Raw genomic sequence first — 19,494 nt, 5'->3', positions numbered from 1 at the left:
TTGTCAAGCACTACAATACAGAGTTACATGCACAAATGCCACTTAAAATTTACTGTGCAAAAAGAAGTCTTATGTTAACCATGTCCAGAAGCGGCGTCGACTTCTCTGGGCTCAGAGGCATCTAGGATGGACCATCACACAGTGGAAACATGTATTGTGGTCAGATGAATCAGCATTCCAGGTCTTTTTTGGTACAGGACTGGCCTGCCTGCAGTCCTGACCTGTCCCCAATAGAGAATGTGTGGAGTTGTACTGTTGTACATCTTAAGACGTGTTTGCAGGAAGAATGGGACAAAATAAAAGCTGAAACACTAAATCACTTGGTATCCTCGATGCCAAAACATCTTTTAAGTGTGGTGAAAAGGAATGGTAACATTACAAAGTGGTAAATGCTTTACTGTCCTAACTTTTTTGGAATGTGTTGCAGGCCTGAAATGCCGGAATGGATGTTTATTAATAAATTAAATAAAGTTGAGCAGACAAAACATGAAATATCTCAGGTTCATCCTGTCTGCAATCAAATAAAAGTCAAAATAAATGTAAGAAACTCTGTGTTTTTATTATTTGCATTTTCCATGCTGTCCCAACTTTTTCTGATTTGGGGTTGTACATACAGACATGACTGGCCATAAATGGTGGGGAAAGGGGGAGTGGGTGTCCAAAGTCCTTGATGGACTGACGTCCTGTCTGCGGTGTGTTACTGCATTGCACCCATCAATGATTGGGAAATCCGGACCTACATCCATGACCTGGATAAAGTGGTGGTAAAACATGACAATGAAATGAAATACTTACTCAAACACTATTCCAATGACAGTCAAGTGGCTCTAGACTTACTATCCAATATATATTTTATTTTAACTTTTTGATCAGTGGTTTCCAAACTTCACAATGATGTGTACAATGACGTTCCACACAACGTCATTGTACATTTAGGAAACAAAACTAATCCTCAACCAATCTCAGCACTGCTATGACACTAAACTGTAATAACATGGTAGCGTAGTGTCCTGTTATGAGTACATCAGGTTTAGCAGCAATTTTAAACATCTCATTGTCAATACTAGGGGGACAATAGTGTTCCAATTAACGATATAAAGCCAACAGTGTTGTCTAATCAGAAAGTGTCCACTAATAAATGACAACTGTGCAAAAATAGTGCCATAAGGGTATGTGTATTTAAAAATCCCAGTAACACTGCTGCACATGATACACTCATACCAGAACAACACACACTACCATGTTATTACCATGTTAGTGTCATAGCAGTGCTGAGAACTGGTCATGTAGTGTTTATTGTGGTCTAGATTTCGTCCTGTTCCTATGAAACATCTCAGCACAGTTTGTTTGTACGTATGCCTTCGCTCGGCGTTCTCGACTGCAGACATATTTGGATAATTTCGGCTAGTGAATGGTTGTATTCATGAGTTCGTTAATGAAGCAGCCGCTACAAGCAGGAATCATGAACTTCTGTGACTATTTTGCGTGTTTTCCAGGGAAGACTGAGAAAGCACTGTTTTGACTACATCATATGGCACACTGGCTGTGCCTTTGGCTCAGGGATGGACCACTCCCTTCCCTCCATCTGCTGTAGAGTCACAAACAATGATGTCATTTCCTCAAAGTGGCTGAGCTGGCAACATTGAAAGACTCACTGACTCACGAGTGTAGTGGTGTGTTCAAAATGCTTTTTTTATATCTCCGTGCACTGGGAACATGCCTACACAAAGTGCGGCTCTCTCTGAACATTTGCATATTATTTACTTACAAGAAGGGAATAATACTGTGACAGAGCGGGTAGTTTCTATTTATGAACACATGACTCATGATGACATTAAACTTCTCACCTATGTTACGACACATCTTGTTTCATTTTGTTCTTGAAATCATTGTTATTACTAATTAGTGTTTTATATATTCATTCATTTATTCATCTTTATTAGGGCCATGGTCTGGAGCCTACTGCAAAAACATATGGGAATACACCCAAACAATAATTATTTATTTAATCACTAAAGTGTAATTATAAACCATTAAAAGTAAAAAGGGCAGATGTGTATGCGTGGACCTCTATAGTCTAAATTAATATATTAGATAGATAATAGATAGATAGATACACTGATCAACCATAACATTAAAACCACCTCCTTATTTCTACACTCACTGTCCATTTTATCAGCTCCACTTACCATACAGAAGCACTTTGTAGTTCTACAATTACTGACTGTAGTCCATCTGTTTCTCTGCATGCTTTGTTAGCCCCCTTTCACCCTGTTCTTCAATGGTCAGGACTCTCCCAGGACCACTATAGAGCAGGTATTATTTGGGTGGTGGATCATTCTCAGCACTGCAGTGACACAACAATGCTGATGGAGTTTTTAAACACCTCACTGTCACTGCTGGACTGAGAATAGTCCACCAACCAAAAATATACCCAGCCAGCAGCGCCCCGTAGGCAGCATCCTGTGACACTGATGAAGGTCTAGAAGATGACCAACTCAAACAGCAGCAATAGAGGAGTGATCGTCTTTGACTTTACATCAAGGTAAACCAACCAGATAGGAGTGTCTTATAGAGTGGACAGTGAGTGGACACGGTATTTAAAAACTCCAGCAGCACTGCTGTGTCTTATCCACTCATACCAGCACAACACACACTAACACACCACACCACCACCATGTCAGTGTCACTGCAGTGCTGAGAATGACCCACCACCCAAATAATACCTACTCTGTAGTGGTCCTGGGAGAGTCCTGACCATTGAAGAAAAGCATAAAAAGGGGGCTAACAAAGCATGTAGAGAAACAGATGGACTACAGTCAGTAATTGTAGAACTACAAAGTGCTTCTATATGGTAAGTGGGCAAGTGCAAATGATAAATAATAGGTCCAGTGTATAGTCTGGGGTGTTGGTGGTGTTGGTGGTGTAGTGTGGTGTTCAGTAAAGTAATTGAGGTGGGATAGAAACTGTTCTTGAGCCGACTGGTCCTGGCACAGATGCCCCTGTATCTCCTCCCAGATGGCAGAAGGTGATACAGTGTGTGGTTGGGGTGGTAGGGGTTCCCGATGATGCTGTGTGCTCTGTGCATAAAGCGCTGGTGGTGAAGGTCTTCGATGGTAGGGCGCTGTGTACCGATGATTCGTTGAGCAGTCCTCACCACCTTGTAAAGGGTCTTCCTGTCAGCCACAGTGGAAATGCCGTACCACACTGTCACACAGTTGGACAGTACGCACTCGATGGTGCAGCAGGAAAAAGTTTGTGAGGATTTGAGTAGACAGGTTGTCTCCTCAAGAAGTAAAGACGCTGCTGCGCTTTCCTCATTCAGTACAATTTAAAATTACATATTCATTTAGGCAAACAAGTGACCCTGACCAGGATAAAGGGGTGATAAAATAGACAGTTGGTAATAAGAATAACAACTTTCTGACAGTTCATGTGTTAAACAGTTTAGGTTTTTTTTTCAATTTAGGACAACAATGTATTAATAAAATGACATGAAACAAAAGTGCATGGAACACTGGTCTTTTACTAGGGTTATCGTCTCATGTTGAGAGAAAAACTGCCATGAATTAAAAGCCGGAACATGGGTAACACTGAGCATAACTTAACAGCAAGCTCTTTCTTTCATCATGCTGCTGATTCATGGCAGTCCTGTTTTGGGGTGGTTCTTGGATTACATCTGACTATCCAGACAAATTTCCTCATAGCAAGTGATGACGTTCATTTTTCCTTTCCAGTGCTGGCAAAAGACCACTGTTCTGTGTACCCTATTTATGTAGGTACAAAGGAGCGACCAGCTCCAGTTACTTGCTTTACCACCAAATTAAATGTACTGTATATGAAAATAATCTGGGTTTTCATATGTGTTTTTATGATCCAGTAGATGTTCAGAAATAAATAAAGACATTTTAAAAAGGTCTTTACGCCGCTCAGGTGGCGCAGCGGTAAAGTACGCTAGCGCACCAGAGTTGGGGTCTCGAATACATCGTATCAAATCTCAGCTCTGCCTTCCGACTGGGCTTGGTGGCAGCATGAACAACGATTGGCTGTTGTTCCGGGTTAGGGGTAAAAAGTCGGATCATAGGTCCTCATAACTGGTGCAACTGCGACCCCTGCTGGCTGACTGATGGCGCCTGCACAGGGCTGAGGAATAATGCTGATGGGGGTGTGGCCCTCTGTACACAGTGTCCGTCGGTATATGAACTCGACTCGTGCAGGTGAAAAATCTGTACAGTCTGTACTGACTGTACGTGCCGGTATGTCAGTTGAGAGGCGTCCTCAGTCAGCGGTGAGGGGTCGAATCAGTATAGAGGACGCAATCAGGGTAATTAAATTATTACAAACCCCAAACCCCATTATAGCATTTTACAAAAATGCCCCAACTTTTATAGCTTTGTAGTTTCAATCTTTTTTTCCCCCTTTTTCTCCCACTTTAGCGCATCCAATTTCTGCCCGTCAATCAACCTCTCACTAATGCTGGTCCCTGCTCCTGATTGGGGAGGACGAGGCTGCTCCACGCCCCACAGCAATCGGACATCTTGTCACCTACACTTGTCGAGCGCAGTGCAGTACAGCGCTGTGTACGGAGAGCCACACCCTCTATCGCACTCCTTTCCCATCTCCGTGCAGGTGCCACCAACCAGCCAGCAGAGGTCGTAATCGCACTAGTCTGAGAGAGAGTCCCCATCCGGCTTAATCCCGCCCCTATCTGAACAACAGGCCAATCGTTGTTCATGTGGCCACTCAGCCTCACCCGGCGAGGTAGAGTCGAAATTCGATATGATGTATTCGAGATCTCAGCACCGTGGGAACAGCGTGTGTTTTACTGCTGCGCCACCTGAGCGGCTTGTGGTTTTTTTTTGTTCTAGAATAATAATAACCCTGGCTGGTATAGATGTAATGACCAAACCACATGATCTACACACAAAGTTTGTGGTTCTCAAATACACCTATTCATTTTAGCCGAGAGTCAGACTTGTTAAACACTATTTGCATACATCGTCTGACAGCTGGAAAAATGTGAGTTTTAAGCTGCAGGGGCACCACCCATAGTAGAGTGCCTGGTTTCTAATTGGTCCTGTGGGAGAACACTACTATACTACACTGTACACTGCACATACGGTGACATGAATGTTGTTTTTCTTGAATGTCTCAAGTTTCCCTAAAATGGGGGTTGTAGTTTTAATAAGGTCAGAATACTCACTTTAATAATTGTGCACAGTGTGTAGAACTTGAGCTGTGTCCAGATTCAGTTTCAAATATTTTGTGCAATGTAAAAATAAATACTCCTGTTAGGTTAAAAGAAATCAACTTAAAGAGTAAGAAGCATTAACAGACATCACCATTGCATATTAATATCTACGTGTTATTAATGCATGCATCTCAGTACACTTAGTCACTTGAAACCTTGATACAGTTCCTACCTGAGGTCTTAATCCAGAGTATAAAATATCTTCATTATGAGCCTGAGTAATACTATAGGCTAGTATGAAGTGAAAAGTATCTGAGTGCTTCTTCTAGACATGCTGGTCTCAGGAGCCCATGACTGAATTATTAATATACTTAAGGAATAGTCTGGTGTTGGGACTGCAACTGGATATAAAAGGTTAATTACACCACATACTGTATTAGGCTGTTAACTAACTAATAGTACAACATTGGAGTGATACAGACAGTGTTAATATAGTTTTGTTGTTACACTTTTGTATTCACTAATACTAGTAAAGTAGTAGTGTATATTTTTTATTTTAAAAAGGAACAGTTACATTTGATTTCTTTTTACTTTTAATTAATTTAGAATAAACTGAACCAACTTTGACCCAACTCTCAAGAATTATTGGAGTGGCATGAACTATATGTGTATAATTAATTTGAGACAAGGCCATCTGAGGAATAGAGTCAAGTTCTTTCCCTGCTTAAGAGATGTGATGTCACTCTGATGTTATCAATCCAGTTTTCTCAAGTTCTTTATCATATCTGCTTTTAAGAATGTAATATAGAATAGAATGTCTATCTATATATTATATATATCATTTTATCATGAGATCTCTCTCATATATAGGGCTCACAGCAAGAAGGTCCTGGGTCTGATCCCCAGGTGGGGCGGTCCGGGTCCTTTCTGTGTGGAGTTTGCATGTTCTCCCCGTGTCTGTGTGAGTTTTCTCCGGGAGCTTCGGTTTCCTTTCACAGGAATATACACCGATCAGCCATAACATTAAAACCACCTCCTTGTTTCTACACTCACTGTCCATTTTATCAGTAGTTCTACAATTACTGACCGTAGTCCATCTGTTTCTCTGCATGCTTTGTTCCCCTCTAATGCTGTTCTTCAATTGTCAGGACTCTCCCAGTACCACTACAGAGCAGGTATTATTTAGGTGGTGGATCATTCTCAGCACTGCAGTGACACTGACATGGTGGTGGTGTGTTAGTGTGTGTTGTGCTGGTATGAGTGGATAAGACACAGCAGCGCTGATGGAGTTTTTAAACACATCACTGTCGGACTGAGAATAGTCCACCAACCAAAAACATCCAGCCAACAGCGCCCTGTGGGCAGCGTCCTGTGACCACTGATGAAGGTCTAAATGATGACCAACTCAAACAGCAGCAAGAGATGAGCGGTCGTCTCTGACTTTACATCTACAAGGTGGACCAACTAGGTAGGAGTGTCTAATAAAGTGAACAGTGAGTGGACACCAGCACAACACACACTAACACACCACCACCATGTCAGTGTCACTGCAGTCACCTGCTCTGTGGGGGTCCTGTGGGGGTCCTGACCATTGAAGAACAGGGTGAAAGGGGGGCTAACAAAGCATGCAGAGAAACAGATGGACTACATTCAGTAATTGTAGAACTACAAAGTGCTCCTATATGGTAAGTGGAGCTGATAAAATGGACTGATTGGTGTATATGCAAGATAATTTCATGTATACAGACTAAACATATCTATAGATATTTCTTTTTTTCCTAGCATGAGGTTAGATGTCACACGTCTGTGGGTTTCTCCCACTTTCTAACAACATGCAGAGGGTAGATTATCTTCTGTAATACACTGTTTGGTGTAAGCAAGTGGGTAAGTGAAAGTGAAGTGGATGCTGTGTGCAGGATGTATTACTGCCTTGCGTTGCGCAACCCTGAACCCTCCGCAACCTTGACCAGAACAGAGCTGTTTGTGACGATGAATAAAAAAAAAAAAAGAATGAATAAATAAATAAATATAACAAAAATACATGGTTTTATTCTGTAAAAGGCTGGTGCACACTGTCAGTGAGTGAGTAAACCCTTCACTACAGCGTTGTATTTACAAGCACCGGAGCACAGCGCCCCCAGTGGCTGGGTTACAAATCTATTTGAGTACTGAGTGTACGGATCCGAGGCTGCCGGCTGTAGCTCCGCTGCGAATGTGGGAATTGAAGCGGCCGGACGATACACCGTGGACGGAATATATGATTTGTGTTTTTAAAAATAGAACCACACGGACATTTCTGTAGAGGTAAGCGGCTGGTTACTCTTACTGGATAAACTGGACATTCCTGGTTCAAACCAGTAGCCTGTACGTTTTGAACAACGGTCAGTTAGCATCTGTTAGCCTGCAGGCTAATGATGATAGCTTGTAAACATAACAGAATAGTTTGTCATTATAATATATACAGTGTATTCAGCGCTTTGTATGGATAGTTTATATTTTAGCACAAACTATTTATAATACTTGGACGCATTTTGTTCTATGGTTTGAATTATATGTAGCTGGCTCGAACAGCTAGTTGTGGTTAGCACGCTAGCGTTGCAAGCTATGTGGACTTTAGCTTAGGTGATTTTCTCGTGTAAGCAGCAGGCTGGCTAGCTGTACGTGCAGTTCTGCAATGCAATAAGCAATACTAGTATTGGATATTTGGTGTATCATATGGTAAATAGTGTCCTAAATAATGATAATGTACCTACAATATAATATGAGCTAGTATTCAACCCTGTGACCCACAATAATAAGCCATAACTGTCCCTGGGTAATGGTTTAGCTTGTAAGCAACACTGTGGGCGGAAAGCTGTTTTGACGTCCAGTCAAGCCAGGACCAGCTCATGTACTATTACCAGTATGTACAGGGGTTGGACAATGAAACTGAAACACCTGGTTTTAGACCACAATAATTTATTAGTATGGTGTAGGGCCTCCTTTTGCGGCCAATACAGCGTCAATTCGTCTTGGAAATGACATATACAAGTCCTGCACAGTGGTCAGAGGGATTTTAAGCCATTCTTCTTGCAGGATAGTGGCCAGGTCACTACGTGATGCTGGTGGAGGAAAACGTTTCCTGACTCGCTTCTCCAAAACACCCCAAAGTGGCTCAATAATATTTAGATCTGGTGACTGTGCAGGCCATGGGAGATGTTCAACTTCACTTTCATGTTCATCAAACCAATCGTTCACCAGTCTTGCTGTGTGTATTGGTGCATTGTCATCCTGATACACGGCACCGCCTTCAGGATACAATGTTTGAACCATTGGATGCACATGGTCCTCCAGAATGGTTCGGTAGTCCTTGGCAGTGACGCGCCCATCTAGTTCAAGTATTGGGCCAAGGGAATGCCATGATATGGCAGCCCAAACCATCACTGATTCACCCCCATGCTTCACTCTGGGCATGCAACAGTCTGGGTGGTACGCTTCTTTGGGGCTTCTCCACACCGTAACTCTCCCGGATGTGGGGAAAACAGTAAAGGTGGACTCATCAGAGAACAATACATGTTTCACATTGTCCACTGCCCAAGATTTGCGCTCCTTGCACCATTGAAACCGACGTTTGGCATTGGCACGAGTGACCAAAGGTTTGGCTATAGCAGCCCGGCCGTGTATATCGACCCTGTGGAGCTCCCGACGGACAGTTCTGGTGGAAACAGGAGAGTCGAGGTGCACATTTAATTCTGCCGTGATTTGGGCAGCCGTGGTTTTATGTTTTTTGGATACAATCCGGGTTAGCACCCGAACCTCCCTTTCAGACAGCTTCCTCTTGCGTCCACAGTTAATCCTGTTGGATGTGGTTTGTCCTTCTTGGTGGTATGCTGACATTACCCTGGATACCGTGGCTCTTGATACATCACAAAGACTTGCTGTATTGGTCACAGATGCACCAGCAAGACGTGCACCAACATTTTGTTCTCTTTTGAACTCTGGTATGTCACCCATAATGTTGTGTGCATTGCAATATTTTGAGCAAAACTGTGCTCTTACCCTGCTAATTGAACCTTCACACTCTGCTCTTACTGGTGCAATGTGCAATTAATGAAGATTGGCCACCAGACTGGTCCAATTTAGCCATGAAACCTCCCACACTAAAATGACAGGTGTTTCAGTTTCATTGTCCAACCCCTGTAGGTACTAAAGTAATATGGTAACATGCTGCAATACTGGTCCTACTGACTGACTGTTCAGATCACTTTGCCTTTATTAAGGGAAAATGCACTCAGATCCCAACTGTGGAGACCTAAAATCTAGAGATTTGATGTCACTCTGATGTTATCAATCCAGTTTTTTCAAGTTCTTTATCATATCTGCTTTTAAGAACGTAATATGGAATAGAATGTCTATCTCTATATCATATTTTTCATTTTATCATGAGATCTCGGTGGCTCAATGGGTAGCACTGTCACCTCACAGCAAGAAGGTCCTGGGTCTGATCCCCAGGTGGGGCGGTTCGGGTCCTTTTTGTGTGGAGTTTGCATGTTCTCCCCGTGTCTGTGTGGGTTTCCTCCGGGAGCTCCGGTTTCCTCTCACAGTCCAAGAAAAAATATATATATATACACCAATCAACCATAAAATTAAAACCACCTACTTGTTTCTGCACCCAGATTCCAACGGTGGAGACAACCTAAAATCTAGCTTCTGTCAGTGGTTTCGGTAAATTGCTTGTTTCTTTGAATTACATTTATCAGGATCTTTGGCTTTAATTGTGATGTTTGTGAGCTGCTTGTTCATTACATGCTTCCCATTGATGATTTACCTGTCTGGTTAAAGGTTCCTAAGAGTGACACTTCAGGTTTTTGCTGGATCACGTTATACTCATGATCACTGCCTTTCATTCAGATATGCTAAAAAAGTTCAGTTTCTTATCGTAAAAATGAATGTTTGGAAATGCTTAAATACCACAGCTATAGTTTTGTCACCATCTGACACAGTGTACAGATCTCAAGTTCACTGTAATACATTTACATCTAATCTCTTGATGCATGCTCAGTAATCCATGTACACAAATCCACACAAGTTTGTTGTAGAGATGTGTCCAGATGAACTGATTCAACTTTGTGGATATACATCTAATCATTTGTGCCGGCACGGTGGCTCAGTGGGTAGCACTGTCGCCTCACAGCGATCCCCAGGTGAGGCGGTCCGGGTCCTTTATGTGTGGAGTTTGCATGTTCTCCCCGTGTCTGCGTGGGTTTCCTCCGGGAGCTCCGGTTTCCTCCCACTGTCCAAAGACATGCAAGTGAGGTAAATTGGGGATACAAAATCGTCCATGACTGTGTTTGACTTTAAAATGTAACCACAGTGTGGAAAACATGACGTTAAAATCATAATAAAAAAATAAACATGTAATCATTTGGATGAGCCTTTTTCTTAAATAACTTTAATAAAGGTGGCAACTATAACATGAGCCATACTCAAATCCAGTTATGTTCCATTACCATTAGTGTGGTTAAATACAGTGGTTCAGTAGTGGTACAGTATTGGTATTGGTTGTTTGGTTCATGCTAATGTAAACAGCGTCCTTGATAATGTAGATACGGGGGATCTTTGAAAAGGGGAAAGAGCTTATAGTTCGGATTTAGCGCCATCTGATTTCCACCTTTTTGGACCGCTCAAAGAAGCTTTAAGGGGAAGACGTTTTTTATGTGATGATGATGGTGCTTTAGTGGCTACACGCTCAACCAAAGCATTTTTTGCTGATGGTTGGTATGACGCTGGGAAAAATGCATTGGAAGGTGATTATGTAGAAAAGTGATGTCATTTAGAGTTTCAAAAGTGCTGAAACTTTTTGAACAACGCAAATATAATGTGAGTTAGTATTTCAGTCCTTATCACAAACACCACCACTACTTTATGGAATAGCTGGACTGAAAATAGCAAAATTACAGCAATTACCTCTGTTTCTGTATTGTATTACAGCTGGCTGTGATTTGCAAATGTGCAGGTCTAGTACATATCTACTTCAAGTATACACCATTCTTTAGTTCTGTACATTACAAAACTGCTCTAAACTGTACAGATTTGTCGAATATAATGTGAATCTAAAGCTTAAGTAAGGACAGGAAAATGAAACGGTAAGTTGAGATTTATATCCAATTTTAACTGCAACACTGTTCAGATGAAAAACAAACACTGTAAAGCAAAAGATGTTAAATGTACTTTTAAACACAGTTATAGTCCAAAGCTCTCTTTATATTTGCTGCTAAAACAGTTTGTGTTCTTTATTGTTACGCTAAGGGCGCCTTGGTTAATTTCTCTTTATTTATTGCGTTGTTAAAACAGTTTAATCAACGCAAGTTACAATACAGTACACCCAAGAAAACAGTGTCTACAATCACAGCCTGGACTGCTTGCTTTGTTTACATCTCTCCTGTCAGCCCTATTTTAGACCTGCCCCCAAAAGCCATGCATTCATCAAACACAAACATGGCATACTACTGTGCTAAAGGACCAGCATCGAGCATCAGCTAGAGAAGTCTGTACAACCACATTTTCTTATCGGAGATTTATTCGTCACCTACCAGTAATGTAATATCATGTTCCATAGACATTTAATGTGCTTAAGACGGATTGGAAATGCTTTAAATGATGTAATGAGCATGTATTGTTATTGTATACCAGTGCTTAATAGCCATAGTATAATGGAAGACAGCTTCGATATCTCAATCAGAACAGTTAATTGCGTAAGGCAATTATAAACACATTGACTGAGTGAGGTTTATACGATATGTGGTTCTCTGAGTTCAATCACTGATATGTAGTCGAAATTTGAACATTCTTGGGACCTTAGCAACATTAAGGAAGCATTATGACAGATGGCCAGTGAAAAGGCCTTCATTTAGTATCATCTGTTCAGTTGGCATCTGCTGTTTTGTAAGTCAACTAGTGATTTGTATTGACTGTTTAATGTCTGTGTAAACTGGCCTATGATGGTCATGCAAATCAGATTATGTATGTGCTTGATTTAGTGTTGCCAGTTCATCTTCTAGTGTTATAAATCTTACAGTGTTGAGTGTGTTGGTTGACTTGTCCTTGTGCTTAGGCTCAGCTTGACCCTCAGCGTTTTGCAGCCCCACTAGCAGCTGCACATGTCAAACCAGTCACACTCGGTAACCCCAAGGCAAAATAACAGCTGATTCCTTTGAGTCCTTTTACTATCAGGTTTGCATCTGTCTCTATTTGATTGTGTCTCTCTGTTGTGTCTCTCATGTGCTCTACTCATCACACACACATACTTGCCACTGTTTCAGCTTTCCCTCGTGTCACTATTGAGCCTACTAGATAATCACTGCACTGATCATAATACTGGCTGACCATCTGTTTGACCAACTGTAACACATAAATCCTTGACTGTTGGGTTTTTGTTCTTTGTTTGTGTGTTCTGTGTTTTTATTCCATCCCTCACTTTTTAATTACATTTTCTGCTATGCTGAGTTTATATAATAGTCTTTGGTGTAATTAATGACTCCTTTGACAACTTTAATACAACTGCTGTCAAGTGGGGAGAAATTTGGGCTATCAGCCTGAAGGTTGTGGGTTTGATTCCAGGCTCTTCCTTGCAGCCAGATTTAGTCCTTTATCATTTTGGCTTCAGGGGTGCTGTACAGTTGCTTACACTGTTCTTAGCTTCCAATGTTTTACCAGTAACACGCCACAGAAATGTCATGATAATTCCATTCTGAATTTGATGCACTTCTCATTAAAAATTCTGTGTCCTTTTTTTGTGTAAAGGATTTAAGCTAGAGATGGAACGATCGATCGGCTATGAATCGGTATCGGCCGATTTTTAATCAAAATATGCTATCGGCGATCGGCCGATATTTCCTAAATGTAGCCGATCCGATCGTGTGATATATAAAGACCACGTTAAGTTAACAGCTCAGTGGATTGATCCAGACTTTGAGCTACAAAGCACCAACCATCACATCAAAATTCGTCAACCATCGTACAGAAACCATCGTGAAAGCTCTTCATGACCTAAAATAACATCATTAACGTTGTGCATCATACATACGATGTAATTTTGCTGATTGAAATATTTACTTTAAAAAGATAATTCAACCCGGTCACGTCTGAGTCGATTCTATCAGCACGTTATATAAACTCCTGGTTCACTTTGGTAAATCGTAAGCGGTTCTTACTTGTGATGTAGATGAGAACAGAAAACGTTACAGAGCCAATCAGAGAAAAAAGTTTATTCATTACCAAATTCGTTAGTTCAGGATCATCTGCTGAACTTTTAGGATCATCAGAAAACTTTTAGCTGCTTAGACGGAACGAGTCTGACTCGGTTACAGATCTGTGGTAATAGCAGTTTAATTAAGCTTTTTAATGTAAGAGAGTCACACAAAATGTTCTGTATTAGTTGGTGTTTATTTAAAACCACGACATTAATTAATAACAGTAAACACGGAGAGATAACTGAGAAGAGAAACTTACGCTTCGCGAAAAATGAATCGACTCGTGAATCACTTTAAACGATACAGTGAACAGATAATTTCTCTTAAAGGCACAAACACACACACACGCTGCTCCGGTTTATCTTCACTGTAAGGCTCTTTTTAAGGTTTTTTCAGACTGAACTGGATAACATTAAACCTGCGTGTGTGTGTGTGTGGTCAGTTAGACTAATGAAATATGTCTCCTGTGGGTAAAAAAAATAATTGTTTGATGTACTTTATTTACTGCTAAATTTGCAGTAAATCGGCTATCGGCCGATATCCCTGAAAGGAGATCGGAGATCGGAATCGGTGCCAAAAACCCCGATCGGTACATCTCTAATTTAAGCCTATGCTTAATTTGGTGCTTAGAAGGCTTACATTGGTATCACAATAAGGAACGAGGGTGTAATGGTGGTTTAACAATAGTGAAGTTCCAGCAGTTTTATTGCAACGCCTCGTGCCTAAATAATAGTTCTAATAATAGTAGAGCTTTTGAGTTCGAAGCTTTGCTACTGGCAGGTCGGGTGCCTATCCTCGTCAGAGGGTGGGAGTGTCTTAGGGGATTCCTCATGACCTCTTCAACTGTGGTATCTGCTGACTGATCTGTAGCACCTGCTCAGAGACAGGGGATAAAGGGGATCAGTGCGTGACTTTGTGTTTGAATCGCACCTCCATATGAACCTGCCTCATGCAAGTGAAAAAGAAGTGGTCGGCCACTGCATGTGTAAGAGGGAGTGTGTGATAGTCACGGCCCTTCTCGGTCAGAATGGAGGTCAGCAGCAGTAGAGGATGCAAAATGCGATCATGTATTTGGATATAACTAAATTAAGAGGTCATGGTGAGACTATGTCTGGTAAACAATGCTGTATTTAGTAGAAGTGCTGTTATACACAGATCAGCCATAACATTAAAACCACCTCCTTGTTTCTACACTCACTGTCCATTTTATCAGCTCCACTTACCATATAGAAGCACTTTGTAGTTCTACAATGACTGACTGTAGTCCATCTGTTTCTCTACATGCTTGTTTTAGCCTGCTTTCACCCTGTTCTTCAATGGTCAGGACCACCACAGAGCAGGTATTATTTAGGTGGTGGATCATTCTCAGCACTGTAGTGACACTGACATGGTGGTGGTGTGTTAGTGTGTGTTGTGCTGGTATGAGTGGATCAGATACAGCAGCGCTGCTGGAGTTTTTAAATACAGTGTCCATTCTACAGTATTACACACTCCTGCCTAGTTGGTCCTCCTTGTAGATGTAAAGTCAGAGACGATCGCTCATCTATTGCTGCTGTTTGAGTTGGTCATCTTCTAGACCTTCATCAGTGGTCACAGGACGCTGCCCACAGGGCGCTGTTGGCTGGATGTTTTTGGTTGGTGGACCATTCTCAGTCCAGCAGTGACAGTGAGGTGTTTAAAAACTTCATCAGCATCGCTGTGTCTGATCCACTCATACCAGCACAACACACACTAACACACCACCACCATGTCAGTGTCACTGCAGTGCTGAGAATAAGTTTAAGTAATTAAAGCTGAATTTATTTTGCCTCCCGAACCAGATGTAAATCATCTATAGCCATAATGCTGGGAGCAACTATTTAGTCTCTGGTTTCCCAGCTGAAGGTACAGAATTGTTACTTTGGGTTCCTTTTTTGTCTCCAAATTATGATAATTCTCTCCTAATTGTATTTGTGTTTGGTCCCAAATCTTCTTGGTGTCTGCTTTGCTTGCCACCATACTGCTCTGGATGCTAAGCCGTAAGTCCAGAGACAGAATGGTGGGGTGGATTTGTACACACTGTTGGTCACATGGTTTGCTGAATTAGTCTGATAATGGTTTCAGCTGCTGGTTGTCTTAGCAGTCGGAGTGCTCGCTCTCCACACATATCAGGTTTCCAGGCAGTGCACTAATGGACGCTCTCCATGGACAGGATAGTTATCGATAATGCTCCTGCTGATGAGGTTATGGAGAGGATACATTCTGCAGTTAGCAGTTTAGTAGACAGTATGTCCTGCTTTATTTGTTTTTTCCAGTCAGCCAAAACGTATACTTATATATACACCGATCATAACATTAAAACCACCTTCTTGTTTCTACACTCGCTGTTCATTTTATCAGCTCCACTTACCATATAGGACCCCCACAGAGCAGGTATTATTTAGGTGGTGGATCATTCTCAGCACTGCAGTGACACTGACATGGTGTGTGTTGGGCTAGTGTGTGTTGTGCTAGTATGAGTGGATCAGACACAGCAGCGCTGCTGCGGTTTTTAAACACCTCACTGTCCCTGCTGGACTGAGAATAGTCCACCAACCAAAAATATATCCAGCCAACAGCGCCCCGTGGGCAGCGTCCTGTGACCACTGATGAAGATCTCAAAGATGACCGACTCAAACAGCAGCAATAGATGAGCGATCGTCTCTGACGTTACGTGAAGTCAGTGAGTGTAGAAACCAGGAGGTGGTTTTAATGTTATGGCTGATCGGTGTATATATGCATCAAGAAATGCAAAAAGGAAGCCATATGACAAGTGCTCTGACCCCAGGTCATCTGAGATCGACCGAAAGACAGTGCAAACATATTCTGTGGTCAGTCCATGTTTCAGCTTACCAAGAAAAGGTGCAAAACCTCTGCAGGCCTACTCGCCTCAAGGTAAATGTACAGGATTCCACAATAAAGGAGACACTGGGCAAAAATGGCTTTCATGAGAGAGTTACAAGGCACAAACCACTGCTGACCAAAAAGAGCACAAATGCTCATCTTGCATTGATAACAAACATCTAGGTGACTCTCCAGACCTTTGGGATAATAGTCTGTGGACATGGGTCCTGTTACATCTGCATAAAGCTGACACGGCAGCCCAGGGTGTGACGGTCCTGGGCCCTTTTGCTTCCGCAGGACCTGGACGACCTTTTATAATTGATGGAACCATGAATTCTACTCTCTATCAAAAAATCCTGTAGGATCTAAAGTCTAAGCAAAGCTGGGATATGCAGCACAAGCAAGCACCTCTGAATGGCTCTAAAGAAACAAAATTAGGGTTTTGGAGTGGTGGAGTCAAAGTCCTTACATGAATCCCATTCAGATGCTGTGGCAAGATCTTGAAAGGGTAAAATTCTTACATTGATTAAGGGCTCCTCACAGCAAGAAGGTCTTGGGTTCAATCCACAGGTGGGGCGGTCCGGGTCCTTTCTGTGTGGAGTTTTCATGTTCTCCCCGGGTCTGCGTGGGTTTACTCCGGGTGCTCCGGTTTCCTCCCACAGTCCAAAAACATGCAAGTGAGGTAAAATGGAGATACAAAATTGTCCATGACTGTGTTCGATATAACCTTGTAAACTGATGAATCTTGTGTAACGAGTAACTACCGTTCCTGTCGTGGATGTAACCGAAGGGTGTAAAACATGACATTAAAAAATCCTAATAAAACAAAACACAGTGATTAAAAGACTTGTTGTAAGTTACTGAAATGTTTGATTGCAGTTGTTACTGCTAAGAGAGGAAGAACCAGTTACTACGTTTAGGAGGGTTGTTACTTTTTCACCTGGATGATATAGGGTTTGAATAAATCTTTACATTTGCATTTACGTTTTTGGCATGTAGCAGGCGCTTATTATCAAAGCGACTTACAGTACTGTGGCAGTTTATTTTCTAGGCATTTGAGGCTTGCTGAGGGGTCCAACAGTGGCACCCTGGCGGTGGTGGGGCTTGATCCAGCAACATGTGTTGTCTATAGAACATAGAAATAGAACATACTGGAAATGGGCAAACACATTTTGACAGACCTTTGACAGACAGAACCTTGTAGTTCAGTAAAATAGTGTAAAATTGTGGATATTAATATTTAACAAGTTAAATGATTATTAAATCAGCCCTAATCTCAACCAACTCTTCAATTCTATTCAGGTCTGTTTTTAATGTAATTCAGTTTGTTCTCCGTATAACTGAAGTAATACGTCCTTGCATTTCTGTTTGTCTACAGCCAGCTAAAGAAGGCTTATAAGCAGGAATAACCGCCTTCGGTTAATATGTTTAGATTAACATCTAAATCCTTTCCAGGAAAATTCCTCCTATGTGACGACAAACTTGTTTAGTAAAAATAAAGTGGTGGATATACGAGGTCCGTTTTGACTGCTCTCTTACTGTGCCCTCTCCTGTAGCTTTTAGTGTAGTGCTTCAGTATTGTAATGTCTCTTTGTCTAAACGACACGGTAAAAGGAGGTGGAGCAGCGTAATCTGACACGAGTTAGGCAGGGAAGCACGGCTCTATTCCTCCTTCTCAGGGAGAAATGTACAGGGAGGGGGTGAGGAGGCATGCCAATTCCAGCTTGACATTCGACTCCCCGGCCCACAAGCTGCATTGGCGAAAGTGCAGCCAGGCAGGATGGGTGGTGTCTCTCTGTAACGCTGGACGGAGAGGAGAGTTTACCCTGCTGTCTCACACCGACTACACTTTTTCTCCGTCTCTCATCTGGAGTTTATGCAGGATACTTGGGCCAGCCAGGGAGTGGCCCTTCAGGCTGGGGCTGGAATGTGCTGTTAGCCGAGTGGGAAAACTTGCTTTTATGTTGTAGGTTTTGCTCTGTACTCCCTTTTGCCTCCTGCTCTCCTTGAGCTCCCGGTCAAGCTTATTTCCAGACTGGATAAGTTTCCCGGAATACCTTACTGGATTTTTTTTAACCTCCTCCTTGTGATTGATTTTCTTTTAGTGTTTCTTTGGGAAGCCGTTATTTGGATATTTTAAATGGAGTATCTAAAAGTGAAACCGTGAGAACCATTGGAGCTGTATTTTCATCTGAGCCAACTCTAAAATTGGTTCAGATTCTTGACCGGTCGGAGCCCTCTGGTATGGGCTGTTTTGTTTGTATGGAAGCGCAATGAAGAGTCCCTGTGCTCCCCATGTCGCCCACTGCTAGGCTACAACCTGTGTACTCATGGAAGGGGGTGTTCAAGCTCTTCACATGTGTAGCTGCCCGAACGGCCAACAAGCCTAAAGGTAACACGAGTCCACTGCTTTCAGGCTCCTCACTGTTCGCCTGCTTTAGAAAGTTTGTGTGGTATGTTGTTGTACGTTGTGCCTGAATTATACGAGTAAATTTAGCTTTTTTTACACACCAGCCCCCAGTTCTAGAACATTGCTTGCTTACAAACCTGGCAGTCTAAAATGATTGCTTTAGGTCGTCTATATGAATGGCTTCCTGCTGAATAGTGACTACATTGACGGAGGACATGTAGATCAGTGTTCTGTACTTAGTCCTAAAACCTTACCTTTTTCAAAATAAAATGGTAATTAATGTGTCCTACTATCATTATTACCAATAAAGCAATAGCTTCTCTAAGTCAAATGAAATAAGTAAATAAAAGACAGATCACAACCTTTCCTGCCATGAACATGGCCTAAAGGGCAGACATGGTGTTAAAAACTAAACACTAACTAACTAACTAACTAACCAATAAAGCAACTTGGTCAAAAGAAATAGCAATTAATTTCATTGATTTACCTGTTAGCCTTACTGTTTAAAGGAAGGGAAAGAAACACTTGCAAGCCCAGAACACTTACTTTACACAATGTTGTATGTATATTTATTTTATTAGGATTTTAACATCAGGTTTTACACTTTGGTTACATTCATGATAGGACCGGTAGTTGCTGGTTATGCAAGATTCATCAGTTCAAGTCTTTAAATGTCAAACACAGTCATGGACAATTTTGTGTCTCTAATTCACCCTACTTGCATGTCTTTGGACTGTGGGAGGAAACCGGAGCTCCCGGAGGAAACCCACACAGACACGGGGAAAACATACTCCACACAG

General features: G+C 41.9%; 1 protein-coding gene across 2 annotated transcripts in view; it reads left to right on the top strand.

Moving 5' to 3' along the window:
* Positions 1–7,376: 7,376 nt before the first annotated feature.
* siah1 (siah E3 ubiquitin protein ligase 1) overlaps positions 7,377–19,494 on the top strand; it is a 32,398-nt gene continuing 20,280 nt past the window's right edge. The window contains exon 1 of one of the 2 annotated variants that reach the window (XM_063004692.1): positions 7,377–7,495. Coding sequence is in view for 1 of the 2 variants with exons in the window: in XM_063004691.1 (XP_062860761.1) it covers positions 18,580–18,676 (97 nt within the window). In the remaining variant the exon portion in view is untranslated. Of the gene's footprint in view, positions 7,496–18,067; positions 18,677–19,494 lie in introns of those variants that run through there. The other variant, XM_063004691.1, reaches the window with a different exon arrangement.

The sequence above is a fragment of the Trichomycterus rosablanca genome, chromosome 11 (assembly GCF_030014385.1).
Source record: "Trichomycterus rosablanca isolate fTriRos1 chromosome 11, fTriRos1.hap1, whole genome shotgun sequence".
Lineage (NCBI taxonomy): Eukaryota > Metazoa > Chordata > Actinopteri > Siluriformes > Trichomycteridae > Trichomycterus > Trichomycterus rosablanca.
This window is presented reverse-complemented; position numbering and strand designations above follow the sequence as displayed.